Genomic DNA, 15,245 nt, shown 5'->3' with positions numbered 1-15,245 from the left:
TTTTGCCAGAAAAATATTTTTTTTACTGAAATGCTTTTGAGGGATTTTTGCAGACGGCAAAATGTATTATTGTTACTATTATTAATAATTTCGTCACCTCCAAGTACCCCTAAGGAAATATTAAGTCCCCAATTTTGCAGAAATCTACATGTGTGCAGTTTTTCCCCGGAGGATAATAATTCTCATAATCATTAATTATATATATATATATATATATATATATATATAATAATCAAAAGAGTGATGAAACGCTTCCATATTCGAAGTAGAGAAATTCACAGGGAAAGTGAAAATGGAAGTTTAAAATCATTAAAACCGTTTTCTTTTTTTGTAGCCAAACTGAACAATACAAAGAATGTCCAGCTTCCTACCTATCCTGCTTCGTATAAGGAGTCATATCTTACAAGCGCACTAAATAAACTACAGTATCATTCATCATCATTTACTTACATTCTCGTCACTAATACGTACGAATTAAGTACACAATCATATCGAAATATTGTAATTATAAGAGATATTTACATATATAAGATTGTAAGTTATAGAATCCAATCAAGGTCAAAGATGTGTTACGTGCTTCGACAGGCGTCTTCTGCTTTCTAGCTGATTCGTCTTATTCGATCTCCTCCGGGAATCACTTGTCATGTCACCAATAAGAAAGGAGACCGGCGCTATTAGGTTTCCATGCTCATGTAGGAAGTGCTCGTAGGTCACTGTTTCTGATAAGTCAAATCCACTCTACAAGATCTAGACGAAGGCTCGCATTTGGCGATTTCCCAGTAATGAGGTGTGATCAATCTATTGCAAATGTAACGCAATCAAGTTGAAGGAACTTTTTCGTTATTAAATGTTGCTACGTAAAATGAAGTTAGTGATCTATCCTTGGGACGAATAAAGGCTAAGCATTTTACTTTTTAATTTTTATGCCTTTCTCTTTGTTAGAATTCAAGATGTATTGAGCAAAAAGGCCCGTCGAAGAAACAACAGGTGCTCGAGTGCTTTGAAGTCAAAGCGTAGCGGAAAGACTTTAGATAGCACTGAAAAATCTTCGGATTATAGCTGTCTTCAGTGTATTCCAGAAGAGTTCTTCTAAACAATTTCATATCGTAGAATTTGTCAAGATTCAAGAAAAATGGTAATGAGATTTACGATCATCGGGCTTTACACTAAATAGTTAAGGACACAGATTGCTGTAGTAGGACGCTGCCCGTAGCTATAATATTTTTTACCACTGTTGGTACAGGCCATTATTATTACACAACATATATAGCTGGAATACCCAGCCATTTGCAGTGGAGGCAAATAATTTAAGCAGAATATAGAAAACGAAATTACCAGTCTTGTAAAGTAGGAGTAAATATTATTGTTATTAAACAGATAGAGGGGAAGGATACTCGCACTTTCATATAATTATTCACTCCTGCAATCCGTCGTGTGTTCATTTCGTGCGACTTCCGAGTATATCTTCGTTTTGTCGAATCTTACATATGCACTTCGTTTTTACATTCGCAGTCGATGGAATAAGTAGTATGTTTACCCATAAAAACTAATATTATTATTTGTTGCTCGCCGTGGCTGTAGTCGCACACGGAATGTTCTATATATTAGCTGACCTAGAAGATGGACGATTCGTCTCTATGGGGATCACGAAAACCAAAAAGGATGGTCAACAGTGATAATATTGGAAGAGAAGAATGAACGCTGTGAAGAGCAAGCAGCCGAAGTTTATCCGGCCCTAACAGTTGACCCTCTTCGGGCTCCTCGAAGTCTCGTACTTCTGCTACGAATTCAGTCGCTAACACAAGTCGAGACACGATTTTGATTCACCAGTTTGAGGATCAGGAAGCAATAGCTGTCTAAGGTGCGAGTTTAGGATAATACTGCAAATACATTTATATAACAGGATCATTTAACGATATTGAATTTGTCATCCTTATATAGTGATTTCGTATAATCAATGTTGCGCATCTTACCATCATGGCCTTGTTAGTTGAGCGTGACGAAAAATGTACGAATCTGCATTGGTAAAAGCTTTATTCCCGAGTTCAAAAGAACCCTATGTCTCTTCGGCCTGTCGATATTAGCTGCCAGCAGGGTTTCACGAACCGAGGACACCTGACCTCGGAAAAGTCGCTGAAGGTCTACAGTAGCCGTCTAGAAAAAACGAACGTTCACAAAACGGCCCGTTGACGATCTTTCATAGAGCGAAAAATTCCGAAAATTAATGCCTTCAACGAATCTCATTCTACTTTTACGAAATCTAAATAAACACCAGATTACGAGCGTTACCAATTCTAAATGACTTTTATAGAAAATACGCAGAACCTATCCGGTGCCTTAAACTAGGATGTTGGAAAATGTACATATTTTACCTTGGGGTTGTCTTTGCGTTCAAAAATGTTTTCCAGTCGAACAAGATATTCCTGTTTGGAACACAAAAACAGATTTTGTACAATTGATGCGTAACCGTACTTTGTATCGCTTTTACGGCAATGAGATTGTTTTTTTTTTATAGGAAATCGATAGAAATCTCAAAATTTTGTAATCATTCACTAAGCAAAACACTTTGCAAACAATCATTAAATATTTAACATTACATTTCTCTAAACAATATTACAAGATCGTTTAAGTTATTGCACTTCTTTTGTTGATTTTAACGCAACGGTATCCTTGATTTTTGAATCGCGGAAAATGTTACCTTGGATGACGTCTGCTCAAGGGTAAGGAGTTGCACGTTGCTGGAAAGAGCCGATGGATCAATGAGGATTTGCTTGGGGTGAAGTGGTGCAGGGCTAAACGCGACGATCGGCCGAAGGGTCATTTGCAGGGCCAACGGCCTGAATTTGCGACCAAGGCTCTCCCTTGAAGCGTTAAATAGATAGATTCTAAATGTACCACGAACCTGCAGACCATTTCCATCATAGCCTGTCTCATTTAGCGCTTCATTCACACCTGCGATCGTTGAAACGACTAATTTGCAATTGCATGTTTCACAGCAGACGCATAGCTCTTCCTGCATTCTATGATATATAGTAAAATGGGGAACGGATGAATATTAGTGACGTTTAAAAAAGACACCATATTGGACTAAACTTTCCTATTTTTTATACTATTAAGCTTCAACTATGCTATCTCAGCAAAAGATATTTTTCTTATAAAACAACACTAAAAGGCGATGTACGGGAAAATTCGTGTTTTTTTATGTTATGCAACAGTTTTGCATTGTACGGTCATCAAGATTTTTATCTACTCACCAAAAGCATCGTCATGAAGACAACGACGATGAAGCATAATTTCAACTTGTCCTGATTTGAGACTTGAACCTCCATGCGACCTGACGTGGAATTGCTACTAGCATTAAGTATGTTAAATATAACATAATAATAAAATATTTAGCACACATAGTGAAGTTCTGCTGAAGCGTCTTCATTCGGTACCGCTATAATCTTATGCAGAGTTGTAGAACTCGGATACAACGGAAAAATTTAACTTACAAATTTCGCACGCAAAAAGAATTTTAACTGGAAGCGCCCGAGTGCTCAAACTCCTATTAATAACATCTGTAACTATGATACAAATATTTTGACTTACCGGTTCCTTCACTTAGAATGTCTAATATTGAAAGCTTACTGTTTCCTTTTGTCCTATCCTAATTTCTTGCTGTACTGCAAGCATTTGCATTAAACGACGCAAGTAACGGGTGTATACGTCTATTTGTAGCGCGATGTCACTCACTCATAAATGTTGATGTTAGCAGCTAGTTAAATAGGAAGGTCGCAAGGAGATTCGTACCTGTCAGTGACAATTCCAATTGTCCGCTTTTTGTCCTTGATGGCAATCAGTGTATTGACGGGGTAGTAGTTTCCGGCAACAGGCTCAGAAGAGTTAAGTAGCCACGTCGGACGGAAATTCCGTTGCCGGCGGAGATTTTCACGGCCGTTTGAGTCAGTGAAGAACTCTGATCCGGAGTCTATGTTCGAATCGATGCTGTAGATTTACATGGAAACAAATGATATTACCGACAAAAGCTTAACTTTATTGCTCTCTTGCGTCCATTTAGCCACAAACTTGTCAATTCCAATACTATATTTCTAAGCATCAGTTCGAGCTCCAGCGGAAGCAAAGACTAGCAGCTCTAGATACCTGGATGATACTTCTTATTGAGTCAAATATACGCAAATGTTGTGATACAGCTTATGATGGGTGCCGCGATGCGAAATTAAGCCCAAATCGTTATGCACTACCATATGACTTTTTAGTTTAACTTAATCAATAACTTGATTTATTTTTTTACTATGCCTGGGTCAACCGTCTGGTGGGATGCCAGCAGACGTAAAGCTACTGAAACATATAGTACCTCACTGCTAAGCAATACCTGCTTCCCTCCAAAAAAAAATTATTTGTTATTAATAAAATCTGATTATCTCTTTATTGACATTGATTTTTAACCGATTCATTCCTCTATTCCAATCGAGACCCAGTTCCGCTTGTTTTCACGATCTCTCGGTACGGGAATAATGTTTGCAGGTTGCCTTTAGGTTTTCATTAGTTTAAGAGACGTAATATGAAAAGTTTCCCTGTGTATTCTGTTTGTCTCTTACAAGTAGGTGGGGAAAAAAATAGAACGAAAAGCGAGAGATAAAACTGAAGGGTGTACTTCTTATACGCTTTGCTGTTCGTATAGAACTTAACGCCAGTTGAACGCGCATACGTTAGCTCTATCAATGCAGTTAAAAAAGGCATTATATTCATTCATCAAAAGTCACTCTTTTAGGTCTTTGTTTTGTTCATACTTCATACTAATGTTAATGTTTTAGACGTATTTCTTGACCACGATATGTCTTAGGTGACTTATTTTAAATGAGTCGGTGCCAGCTAGGATATAAATAGATAAATGCTTTTATATGTACGTGTGAAATGAGAACTAACACGTTCCAACTTTTTTGTTAGTCTACATTTAAGCTGAAAGCTCCTGTGTTGACGGGAGTCTTGATGTTCCACGGAGTCTTGTTGGTATTAATGAGCTTCGTGTATCTTCTGTTACAAACTGATGACGGCGAACAAAACGCCATTGACAACTGTAGTACGTGCTCGCCAAACTCAGAATTTGGAGCTAACATTTTCGTCTTTGCTTCTGATCTTGTTAATCAATTCACGAAACCCAAATCGTCCTTCAGCTCTCGCAGCTGGGTGCTCTATGGGTCTCCGTTAGAAATTGCTCCGTCAAAGCACAGACTCCCCACTACCTATAAGTGTAAGCTTATTCACTGACTCCCTCAACAACATTTTGTATTTCCGAGCACTAAGAATCGTAGTTGTCTGTTATTTGCTTCACAGAAGCTCAGAATAAACCTCTACCACTGAATTCACACCCCCCTTGTAAACACTCCCTGAATAAATCTCCCTAAATGAATTACCCCTTCCATGTCTGTTTTTCTTGTAAGCCTCTATCCCACACTTATTTATCGCGAATCGTAAACATTCAATATTTGTAAATAAAGATACAGTGATTTTACCTGTCAATGTTTGCTAAAAAAATCCGTCTGGAAGTCAACTTAATTTATAAAGTTAAATCGACTGATTACGAATAATATAATTGCAAAATCTACCTGTAAACGAGTTCCTTTCCAATTTGGTCCTTTATCGGAATGGGACCAGCAATCCAATCAACTTCGAAGCAGTTAAGACCAATTCTATAACTCTCGTACACCCAATCTCCGTACTGTGCACGTACCTCAGTGATTGTACGGCCCTCGATAATTTTTATGGATTTCAGCGGAAGCTGCTTAGCAGGGCCGTCATTCCTAAGCATTACACAACAACAATGTTACGCTGAATTTTGGGTTAGTCATCATAGGCTAAATTGATGCAGGCTATGTAGATACGTAGACGTATTTTTTAATATCTGAATGTAGCCTTCGTGATTCACATAGGACAAAAAAACGAAGTCCTGGTTGGATAAATAAGATCACCTAAAAATATAAGCTCCGCTTGCGCGGAAGTTGAACTTTGTATTGTTTCCGGTGCGACTTGCGTAAAAATAGTAGCCAGCCGTAGCATTGATTTCGATACCGTTGAGACTCAATCTCACAATACCACGTGTCGGGTCGACGTCCACTTGCAAACCATCCCGAGATATCGTACGGGGCTCCGTAACTTCAAGCTCTGGGTATGACCACGGAATTCGTTTATCGGCCGGTCGGTGACGGATATCCACATTCTGTTATGTAGGAAGCGAGTTGGATAACTAATTTTAATATTGTAGATCTCGATAAAATACAGAAATGTAAAGCGGTACTTCAATTCCTTTGGACAACACAGAACACTAGGTATTCACTAAAATCGATAACTTCGTTAATCTTGCCCGCTCTACATTAAATTTACGAAAGAAACGTATAATTGTTTTATATGTCACATGATAACCCAAAAAAATTATGACAATGGTATATATTTAGGCGTCTTTCACGTGCGCCTATAACGACGCTCTGTTATATAAGATTGACGAACGGGCTCCCTTCTGCTGCTATAGCCCTATAACAATGGAGGTTGAAGTCCTTTTCGCTATGTTTTTCACTGGGAGGCACTTCGCTTCTCGCTCGTTCCAATCGGCAGCGCTAGTCGCTGCCGATGACTTCAAAGGCCTCCCTAGGACCACATTGTTCTGTTCTCTCTACAGCATGACCCTGAGTCCGTGACCTTAGCAGCGCCTACACCTCCGTAACCCTTCTTTAACCCGATCTTTTTGACCCGCTTAACTCACCCAGCCGCGCCTCTCGCACTCCATACAACGCACTCCCACACAACTATTTTGCCTCTCCGACCATACTTTTGAACAACTTTCGCTTGGGCCCCTCGCTCGTTTGTGTACGAGCCGACCCGCCGGTTAGCCGAAGGCCTCATCTGTGCTTTTCGGGGCCTGAATACTCTGTGCGTAACATCGTTTTTCGTGCTCTAGGTCTCACCCCAAGCAGTTCTCAGACCTTCGAATCCACCATCCCGCTTTGCTGCAGGCTTCGGGGAGGTTAGAGCATTGTAAGAAAAACTGAGGTATTTAATGGTGATGACGAATTTCAAATGATTGTTTCAGTATTCGTTTCTGATTCAACCGTGCACACCTAGAACGTACGCTTACTTAGGGTAATTAGGAAACTAGTTATTTGCGCTGATATTACCTCTGTTTGCGAATCTTGACATTAATGGTTTTGATCTTGCTTAATGTTTAAGGCTTATGCCGCACGCTTTCTTAATGTCCGTTCGGCACATCAATACCTGAGTAATGCTTCACGAGCCAAGTGTCCTTTTTGGTCCTGCTAGGCCTGAAACAGCACTTGAATGCACTAATACCTCTGTCTACTTATGCTTTAATAATAAGCAACATTTTGCGTTTACAGTCTTTGGGCCTCTAGTTCTCAGGGTTTGGCAGAGTTAACTGCTTAAAGTTTTCACCATATAGTTTTCAGTCAAAATACAGCGGTTCTTTATGTAAATCTTGTGCCTCTCAGCAACGTTCGTAAATTCAGCTATAAATAGTGCAGCGGCATATTAAGGAGAACGTCGCCTATTCGTTAACGTTAGCATAGAAAAATGTAAAAAAAAAGCTCATAAAGCGTAAATGCTATCAAACAAAAGAGTTAATGTGGTTCTTGCAGACAAATTGTTTCATTGCTAGAAAAGATGAGTTGCTATAGGCCCTACCTAACCGCTTCACACTCAATACCACAGGTTAGATTTTGATAGGAAGGCTTACGTGTATGTAAGAACAGGGTGTTTAATTCCTGCGCCACTGTAAGTATGAAAACGTTTTTAAATAAAATTTTAGTTCGCTACTATCAGCGTTCTAGGTGACAACCTACCGTAAACGATAGTGCATCAACCTCGACAGGGAACACCAGTTCATGAGTTGCCTTGCCTTTCCTAGAATAATATTATTATTTTAACTCTTTCTCTCCCTCTCTCTCTCTCTCGCTCTGTATATATATATATATGTATGTATGTATGTATGTTGAGCTATCGCGGAGACACACCTCTCTGCCAGTTTCTTTAAGCCATCGGAGATCGGTAGACAGTCGAACGGGATATTCGTTCCATTTGGAGTGGTAACGGTGAAATGATTGACGGCTGACACGGGTATTCGAATATAAGTTTGCACCTTTTGAGATGCTGGGTTATACACTGTAACGCTGACTCCTGATCAAGTGGGCAATAATTCTATTAGGGATTTGCAATGTTCATTTAGATTTATATATATGTTGTATAGAAGCCTGCTCAGGCGACCAGTACATGTAAAATCAATGAACGTCTAAGCGAAGAACAACAACGTGGAAGTGTGATCTTTATCAAGTATTCTTAATTAAAGCTATATATTATTAGTCAGAATTGCTTACCATCTCCGTTGGTTAATCCGTCGATTACGTCGCACTCCGAGATGTTGAGTCCGCGGCAGAATGTTATGCTTTCTGCACCTGGAAAGGTCTTTCCACTCAAGGCAGCTAAAGCCTTCTCAGCCACCTTCTCGGCCTGAGTTAATCCGACTGACACCATTTTCGTGTAATCATCATTAACGTGCTGTTTGGCAGTACCTGTTACAGCGTCATGGTGCTGCGCTATTGCAAGAGCGCGCCGCAGCTGGCCCAAATGTCCTGGACCCAATCCTGGTCGACAATCAGCGAAGCGTTTGTTATATATTTAGGCTTCGTTCTACATTAACACTAATTTGTCACAGTGGAATCGATTGCAATTCCAGTTGTTGAAAGCTAGCTCTTATCTCACAGGACCTACGAGAACCCATCTGCATGTGAAATCCAGCTCGCTGCAGTACGACTCACCAAGTCTAGGTCTCCTAATTTAGACTACTGAAAAAGCCATTCAAGTCAATAGTTAAGCAAAATCTAAAAGTCAAGCATTACCTAAAGTAGCCACAGAAGGAAAAAAACGACAGTACTGTATTTGCCATGCTTTTCCTTCGTCTATCCGTATGATTTTTCAGATTATCCACCCCCTATCACAGCGTTAAGTAGCGATATTCATCAATGCAAAACGTACTAGCCATTGCAGCGAGTTGTGTGGTGGCCTGGAACCAGTTGTTAGAAAAGCGATCGAGGTACTTGAAGGCAGGACGGCTAGTGAAGTACCCTGTCCAATAAGCGTGAGGATCGCTTGCGTATGGGAAGAAGTCGTCTGTTTTGTTCACCATTTTCTGATCCTGTATGACAGCGAGGTAGCAACTTGGGGTAGAATACACGAGACGCACAGGAAGACCCTTGATTTGGTAGCCTAAAAGTGCGGAACGTTACGCTGTCGTTGAAGCCAAGCTCTATCTTCTGATATTTTGGTTATGTAGCATTTACAAATAACCTTTTATAACTTTGATACCTTTTCCGTTAATAGAACGCATCAAGGCGTCCAAGTTTGTCATCCATTTGTGGGCGTTTTGGTAATTGAAATCGTTACCCATGGTCACAAGGAAGTTGTTCGTAGCGTAGAAGTTTGCCTTATCCGTCAGCCATTTCTACAAACCAAATAAGAGCAATGATAATAATAACTTTTCTTTTTTTTGTTTTTTTACTATTTTGATTGGTTAGTACCGACAACTAAAGTGACTGGCGTACCCTTCGTTAGATATCAACGTTTTCGAACCGGTGGCCCTTAATCTCGTTTGACAATATTGAAAGCTGTAACTAGATTTGACATAATGAAATTGTTCAAAGGCATTTAAACTTTTTTCACCCAGAAACAAAATCATATACAGTTTAGTTTTTGACGTAAGTAACTGACTCGCTCGTTCAGCCAAGATGAAAAGGAGCCTCATATCTAAGTGAAGCTTATTTCAAGCTTCGATCTTTCACAAACAGTTTCCCTAAAACATTTTATAAAGGTGAGCTATTAGCACGTCGTTAGCAATGAAGGGCGTGAGATTTAATTAATCCTAGATTTTCGACTTGTTCGAGAGCGTTCAACAAGCTTCAAAACAAACCTGCCCCATTTGTCGATAGGTTTTACCATACTGAAGCAAATTATTAGCACAAAAGCAATAAAAACATAGTTTATCTTATTAGGTATAACTGTACAAAGCCCTTTCGTTGTATACGAAATTATTTACCGACTCCTTTTTTTTTTTATTATTATTACAATTAGGAGACAATCAGCATTTTGGCTAGGCACGAGCCATAAACTATAATTTGCACATGGATAATGTGTATATAATAAAAAAACATATTTTAAACGCAGTAAAATCTCGAAAAGTAGTTCCTGTTACGATTTACCATGAAGTCTTCGGCTCGCTTCGGCCCGTTGTATTCCTCTGCTTCGGGGTCCTCTACAATGGGGTCATCGTTACAGAACTCGTCAAAGCAGAAACCAGGCGGGGGCGAATAATTATTAGCTAGGACAATGCCAGTTAGACGAGCGCGGGGCAAAGACTCACTAGCTTCCCAATTAAACTCCATGGTGCGTGTTGCCTCTCGGTGACTCTTATCCTGATAATCAATTCGGCCCAAGTATAGACCTGATTGAAAATTAAATGCAAATAGATAAGCACAATAGCTGACAGCATTTGGTTCCATTCATTGAGTTACCTAGTCGCAACGACGCGTACGCAAACTCTCCCGTCAAGCTTTTTTTTTCTCCTCTAGTCCCTTACGTTACTCAGAAATTCAGATTCCTGATTAAAAGTATGTAATTTTTTTTTCTTTACTTATTCTTGTTTCTACCAGAAAAGGAACGTTTAGTCACTTGTCGGATGAGGGCCAAATATCGACAAATGAACGAAATACGCATGCGCCGCGGTTAGCCCGCCAAAAAATCGAAAAAGAAAAAAAAAAAAGATGCAATTAACCAACCCTGAAAGCCCATTTGAGCCAGTAGTGACGCGAATTCTCGTGAGTGACCGAAAGGATCGATCTGCCAACCAACGCGAGTTGTACCACATTCGCCAAAGATCTCTGCAATATCAGAGGGTAACATCCTTCTTTGAGCTCATCAGATCACGTTATCCCTACAAAAAAAGGACATATACAGACAGTTACAAATAATAGTAATAAATAACGTATAATACCTTTCAGTATGCCGAGTCCATAGGTCATTTGATTGATGGTAGTCATGTAATGAACGGTTGCTTCATCATTCATTACGTAACCTCCACTGACGAACTCGATCTGCCCATTGAGCACTAGACGTTTGAAATTTTCCCGCGCTGAATTGTCTCTGTAAATTATGCAAAAAAAAAAAAAAAAAAAAGCAAATTATGCGCTTTATTTGTTTAACATACACAAGGCACCTACCTATTATGTATTTTCGACAACCAATCGATTCCAGTCAACTGGAATAAAGATTTAACATATACGAAAGGGTGACTAACTAGATTTGTGTACTAGCTATTATCAAAAGTATTCAGATCCGGGCAACTGAGAACTAGCATTAAAATACTTGATTTTGTCACAGTGTCAGAAACTGGATGATATTGACAATTTTTTTTATTTGTTGTTTTAGCAACTATTGAACAGGTCATGGATGTAATGTAGCCATTACAATTAGTATTTGTGCTCGGTGGCAGACTTTTTTTTTTTTTTTTTTCTTTGTTTTTATCGAATCGATACACAAACCTTGGTGTAGAACTTGGTATCGAGCAGTCCTGGCATTTGTGTGTACATATACACACACTTCTGTATACGAAATACGGCTATTACACTTAGAATCGTTTAGAGTATCCTGATACCATCAGACTAAGATGGATTCTCGTGGAGGTCGCCACGACCGCTAAGCAGCTCTAACCCTGTCACATGTTTCTATATATGTGTAAATTCCCCTGAATCAAGATGTTTTCAATTTTTTACAGTAGACTTGTGATCGTAACCTTTCTGCGTTATCACCAGATATCTATTTTGCTACTGTATTTATTCTTTACGTTAACAAACTCGGCACCGTTTTTATATTGCCAGCGACATTTCTCTCTAGTGGCCTTACCTATGTGTCCACCAGAGTTCGAAAAATCCCGTTTCAACAAACATGAATTTTTTGTTTGGGTCGCTCAGCAGTTCCGCTAGTACACTATCATAGATGTACTGGACGCTTACCGATGTGATACCAGCCTTGGTACCAAAAAAGTACTGTTCAACTGAAAAGGAAAAATGTGAGACCTGTTGTAGATTAGCAATATTCAACAATTCAAACTAAGCACTTGACCTGTAGAAGAGCAAGAAAATCTCACAATTCTTTCTTTGATCGCCCTTTCCTTAGAGTTATCCCTATGAAAACAGTTCTTGGCACTCATTTTTAAAGGAAAAAATATATTTAGGTTGTTCGCAGATCCCACATGGTTGGCGTATGGCATTACTATGCTTCTATATTAAATCACTCGCCCTATTTAGGTCGACTTGTTTAATGCAATTAGATTTACGATGTTGTCCGTTTGCTTTGGCCACTAAACCAGCCTCACGCCTTCCTCAGAGAATATTAAAAATTCACGGTATGGCCGTTATTAATAAACCGCTACGCAATATACCTAACATTGTGATTATTCAGTGATTTTCATTACTCCACGCTGCGCCAAGCCATCCCTTTTTTTTTTTTTGTTTGTTTTCATCTTTCCTGCTTTTAAGCTGCCTAATCGCACGCGATCGATCAAACGGGCTTCTAAAATGTTCAGTTCACGAGATAATGCGTACTGTCGCAGGCCGCTTCCTTGGATTAGAGTGCTATTTGCCTTCGTTATCTATGGGAGTTTTCCGCCGCAGGATATCTTTAACATACGTTTATCAAATCTTTTGTATGTGTTTTTATTCAGTATGAACCGGAGAAATTTTAGATTTGTTCATCCTAAAATAATATGTAGAAAATAAACGGGTACTAGCGCTATACGACGATGAACGGACCATTTTTCGCTCTTCGAAGAAAGCTCTACACGGAAGATCTTGTACCAGTTTCAATTGTAGTCCGCAGTTGGGGCACTGTTGTATTATCGTGTTCGAACATCGTCGTAGATCACTACTGGGTTTTTACCCCTGCGAGTTTTACACTGCGAGCTAAATTATTTTTCCAATATCTGTGCGACACGTACCTGAAGTGGCTTCGGAATGCCTTTGTAAATATAGAACTTACTAAACTTACCTATACGGACTGCAGTTTTTGACTGGCCGATAAGGCCAATAGAAAAAAATTATTAATTACTTCAAACGTCAATGTTTTACTCCAGTGTAACTATTAACTAAAACTTTGTATTGCATTGAGTGAACGTACTGAGAAAAAAAAAACCACTAGCCGTACTAATACTGGCACTATGTCCGATTTCATATAACACTATTAGCTATATTAGTATTCAGTCTTTAAAGCACCTCTCGTGACTTTTTTAAATTTGCACATTGCTATCAAACGACGCGTAAATTGATCATGTACAAGCGTGTAGCCTAACTAGCGTGGCTGCGTGAACATATGATAAATACCCTCCAGACCTGAGGAACGGCACAGTGTCATACGTGAACTAAATAAGAATTCTGCACGTATGCTACACATAAATGATTTAAGTGATATTTTTCAAACGATTTTCTTCAGAAAATATAGGCCAACCAGTCTTCAGCCATCCGAGATCCATGTGCGAATGAGGCACAATGTGAACGGTGTAATACTGAGGGTCCACTTGGGGACAGGTCTGTATGGAGCACTTCGCATCTTCACTACGCACGGTCGCTAGCTGCAAAAGCACTAGAAAGGCGCCTGTCAGCCTAGTTGGCACCCCGGCCAATGGCATTGTTATTTGGCGTGCCCACCAAAGCTCTTCGGAACTGGACGGATCGAAATCCACTACTGGAACTGATTTCCAGGGTTCGTAATAGTTTTATTTAATAACAAGTTTCTAGAGACATCAGCACGCACACAGGTCCTCGCTGAACCACAACACGTTAGGCAGTACGATTTATAGCGACGCAGATGATAGAGTGTATTGACGTCTCGTTAATAATCCCTATCGGAAAGTGGGAGAAGAATACCACCAGCGCTCGCTGACGTTGAGGATGGCGCTGCTGCAACTCCAGCTGCTGCGGCACCCTATGACGACCTTCTCAGCACCGTACAATTAGCCACTGAACGAGAGGACGTGGTATGGTTACGACGTGGAAACGAAGGATGAACGGTCATTTACACTCCTGTGGACCTTCCTGGCGCCTGGCGCTTCTCACTCGTCTAATTCGACCGCGGACAAGATAAATCGTTTGATAGGCTTGTCCGCCGTCCAAGCGTCAGGGATCACAGATTGTCACCAAAAACCAAGGTAGCTCAGCCAGTTATCACTCCATTGCTATTCGTTTCCCTTAACGCAATGGCGGTTTTGCTTCTTCAAGAGACGAGCTTTATGAGCAGAGGAAAGTAAAGCAACGATTACTTCGTAGCTGTCGCAAATCGTATCGGCAATCACGTATCGCATAAAACTACGTCAAAAAACGTACGCTGAACATTAACCATTGGTGAGTAAACAGGTTCCTCGTAATGAACTTAAGGTAAGAATGTATTACGTTAACTTTCACGGTTACGCTTCGCTCCGACTGCCGTCGCTGGGGCTCTAAGCGAGAACTATTCATCGGACTGCTCAAACTGTTGTTTGCGTATTCCCATCACTACAGAGCTAGCGGGTCGTAGTTTATCTATATATGTGCTCGTTTTTGAATAAGGTTTTGTAACATGGTTACTTGGACTCGTCGAAAAAAAATACTCGTTACTTAATTGACATAGCAAGATACGTCAGTGACTCTGTATCTATGAATATGATACGGGCTAAAAGCAGGGCCATCTCGAATCAACGAAAATCTGCTGAAATATTATCCACATCCACAGCACACCCTGACACCCTGAAACTAAGGTTCATTGTCAAAAACCTACTTAACTAAACAAAAAAAATACCTCGTCAAATTCTCAATTCCCACCTATCGACACTCGTGCATTTACCTTCAAATGACGATTTTTTGTGTCAGCTAGAAAAACAGGATTATAAGATGATTCAGTTGTTAAGCCTCTATGTCCTAGTTACAAGTACCCGATAATGAATGATACATCGGGTTAGTACCAGAGACCAATAGTTATTATGGCAGCAGTTACAGAGCCAAATACGATAAGTTCGAAATAAATCTTAATATCTTACACTAGATCACTATTTTTCCTATTCCCACAATTTTCGCTATTTTATTAGTAGAAAAATTCGAATTCATCTCAAGTTTGCTGTAGAAAATTTACTTGTAATCGCAAAAGAGTTTTTTTTTTTC

The 15,245-nt window shown here is 39.7% G+C and overlaps 1 protein-coding gene and 1 long non-coding RNA gene across 2 annotated transcripts in view; one reads left to right on the top strand and one right to left on the bottom strand.

Annotated features, from left to right (window-relative positions):
* Positions 1-271: 271 nt before the first annotated feature.
* On the bottom strand, positions 272-13,741 carry LOC111263713 (lysosomal alpha-mannosidase). Its single transcript, XM_022839060.2, has 18 exons — positions 13,561-13,741; positions 11,962-12,112; positions 11,054-11,202; positions 10,839-10,940; positions 10,263-10,504; positions 9,373-9,508; positions 9,043-9,273; positions 8,385-8,651; positions 8,025-8,187; positions 7,854-7,914; positions 5,973-6,220; positions 5,610-5,804; positions 3,793-3,987; positions 3,255-3,334; positions 2,699-2,952; positions 2,373-2,423; positions 1,974-2,154; positions 272-798 (listed from the first exon to the last, which is right to left on the bottom strand). The coding sequence occupies exons 1-17, from the start codon at positions 13,739-13,741 to the stop codon at positions 1,987-1,989; spliced, it is 2,874 nt and encodes a 957-aa protein (XP_022694795.1). The 3' UTR covers positions 272-798; positions 1,974-1,986.
* A 618-nt stretch (positions 13,742-14,359) lies between these two features.
* The window catches only part of LOC111263714 (uncharacterized), a 1,699-nt gene continuing 813 nt past the window's right edge, over positions 14,360-15,245 (top strand). The window contains exon 1 of the long non-coding RNA XR_002682403.2: positions 14,360-14,453. This is a non-coding gene — a long non-coding RNA (uncharacterized LOC111263714). The remainder of the gene's footprint in view (positions 14,454-15,245) is intronic.

Source organism: Varroa jacobsoni, unplaced genomic scaffold, assembly GCF_002532875.2.
Source record: "Varroa jacobsoni isolate VJ856 unplaced genomic scaffold, vjacob_1.0 scaffold_785, whole genome shotgun sequence".
NCBI lineage: Eukaryota > Metazoa > Arthropoda > Arachnida > Mesostigmata > Varroidae > Varroa > Varroa jacobsoni.
Note: the sequence above shows the minus strand (reverse complement) of the source record. Positions and strands in the feature narration are given on the sequence as shown.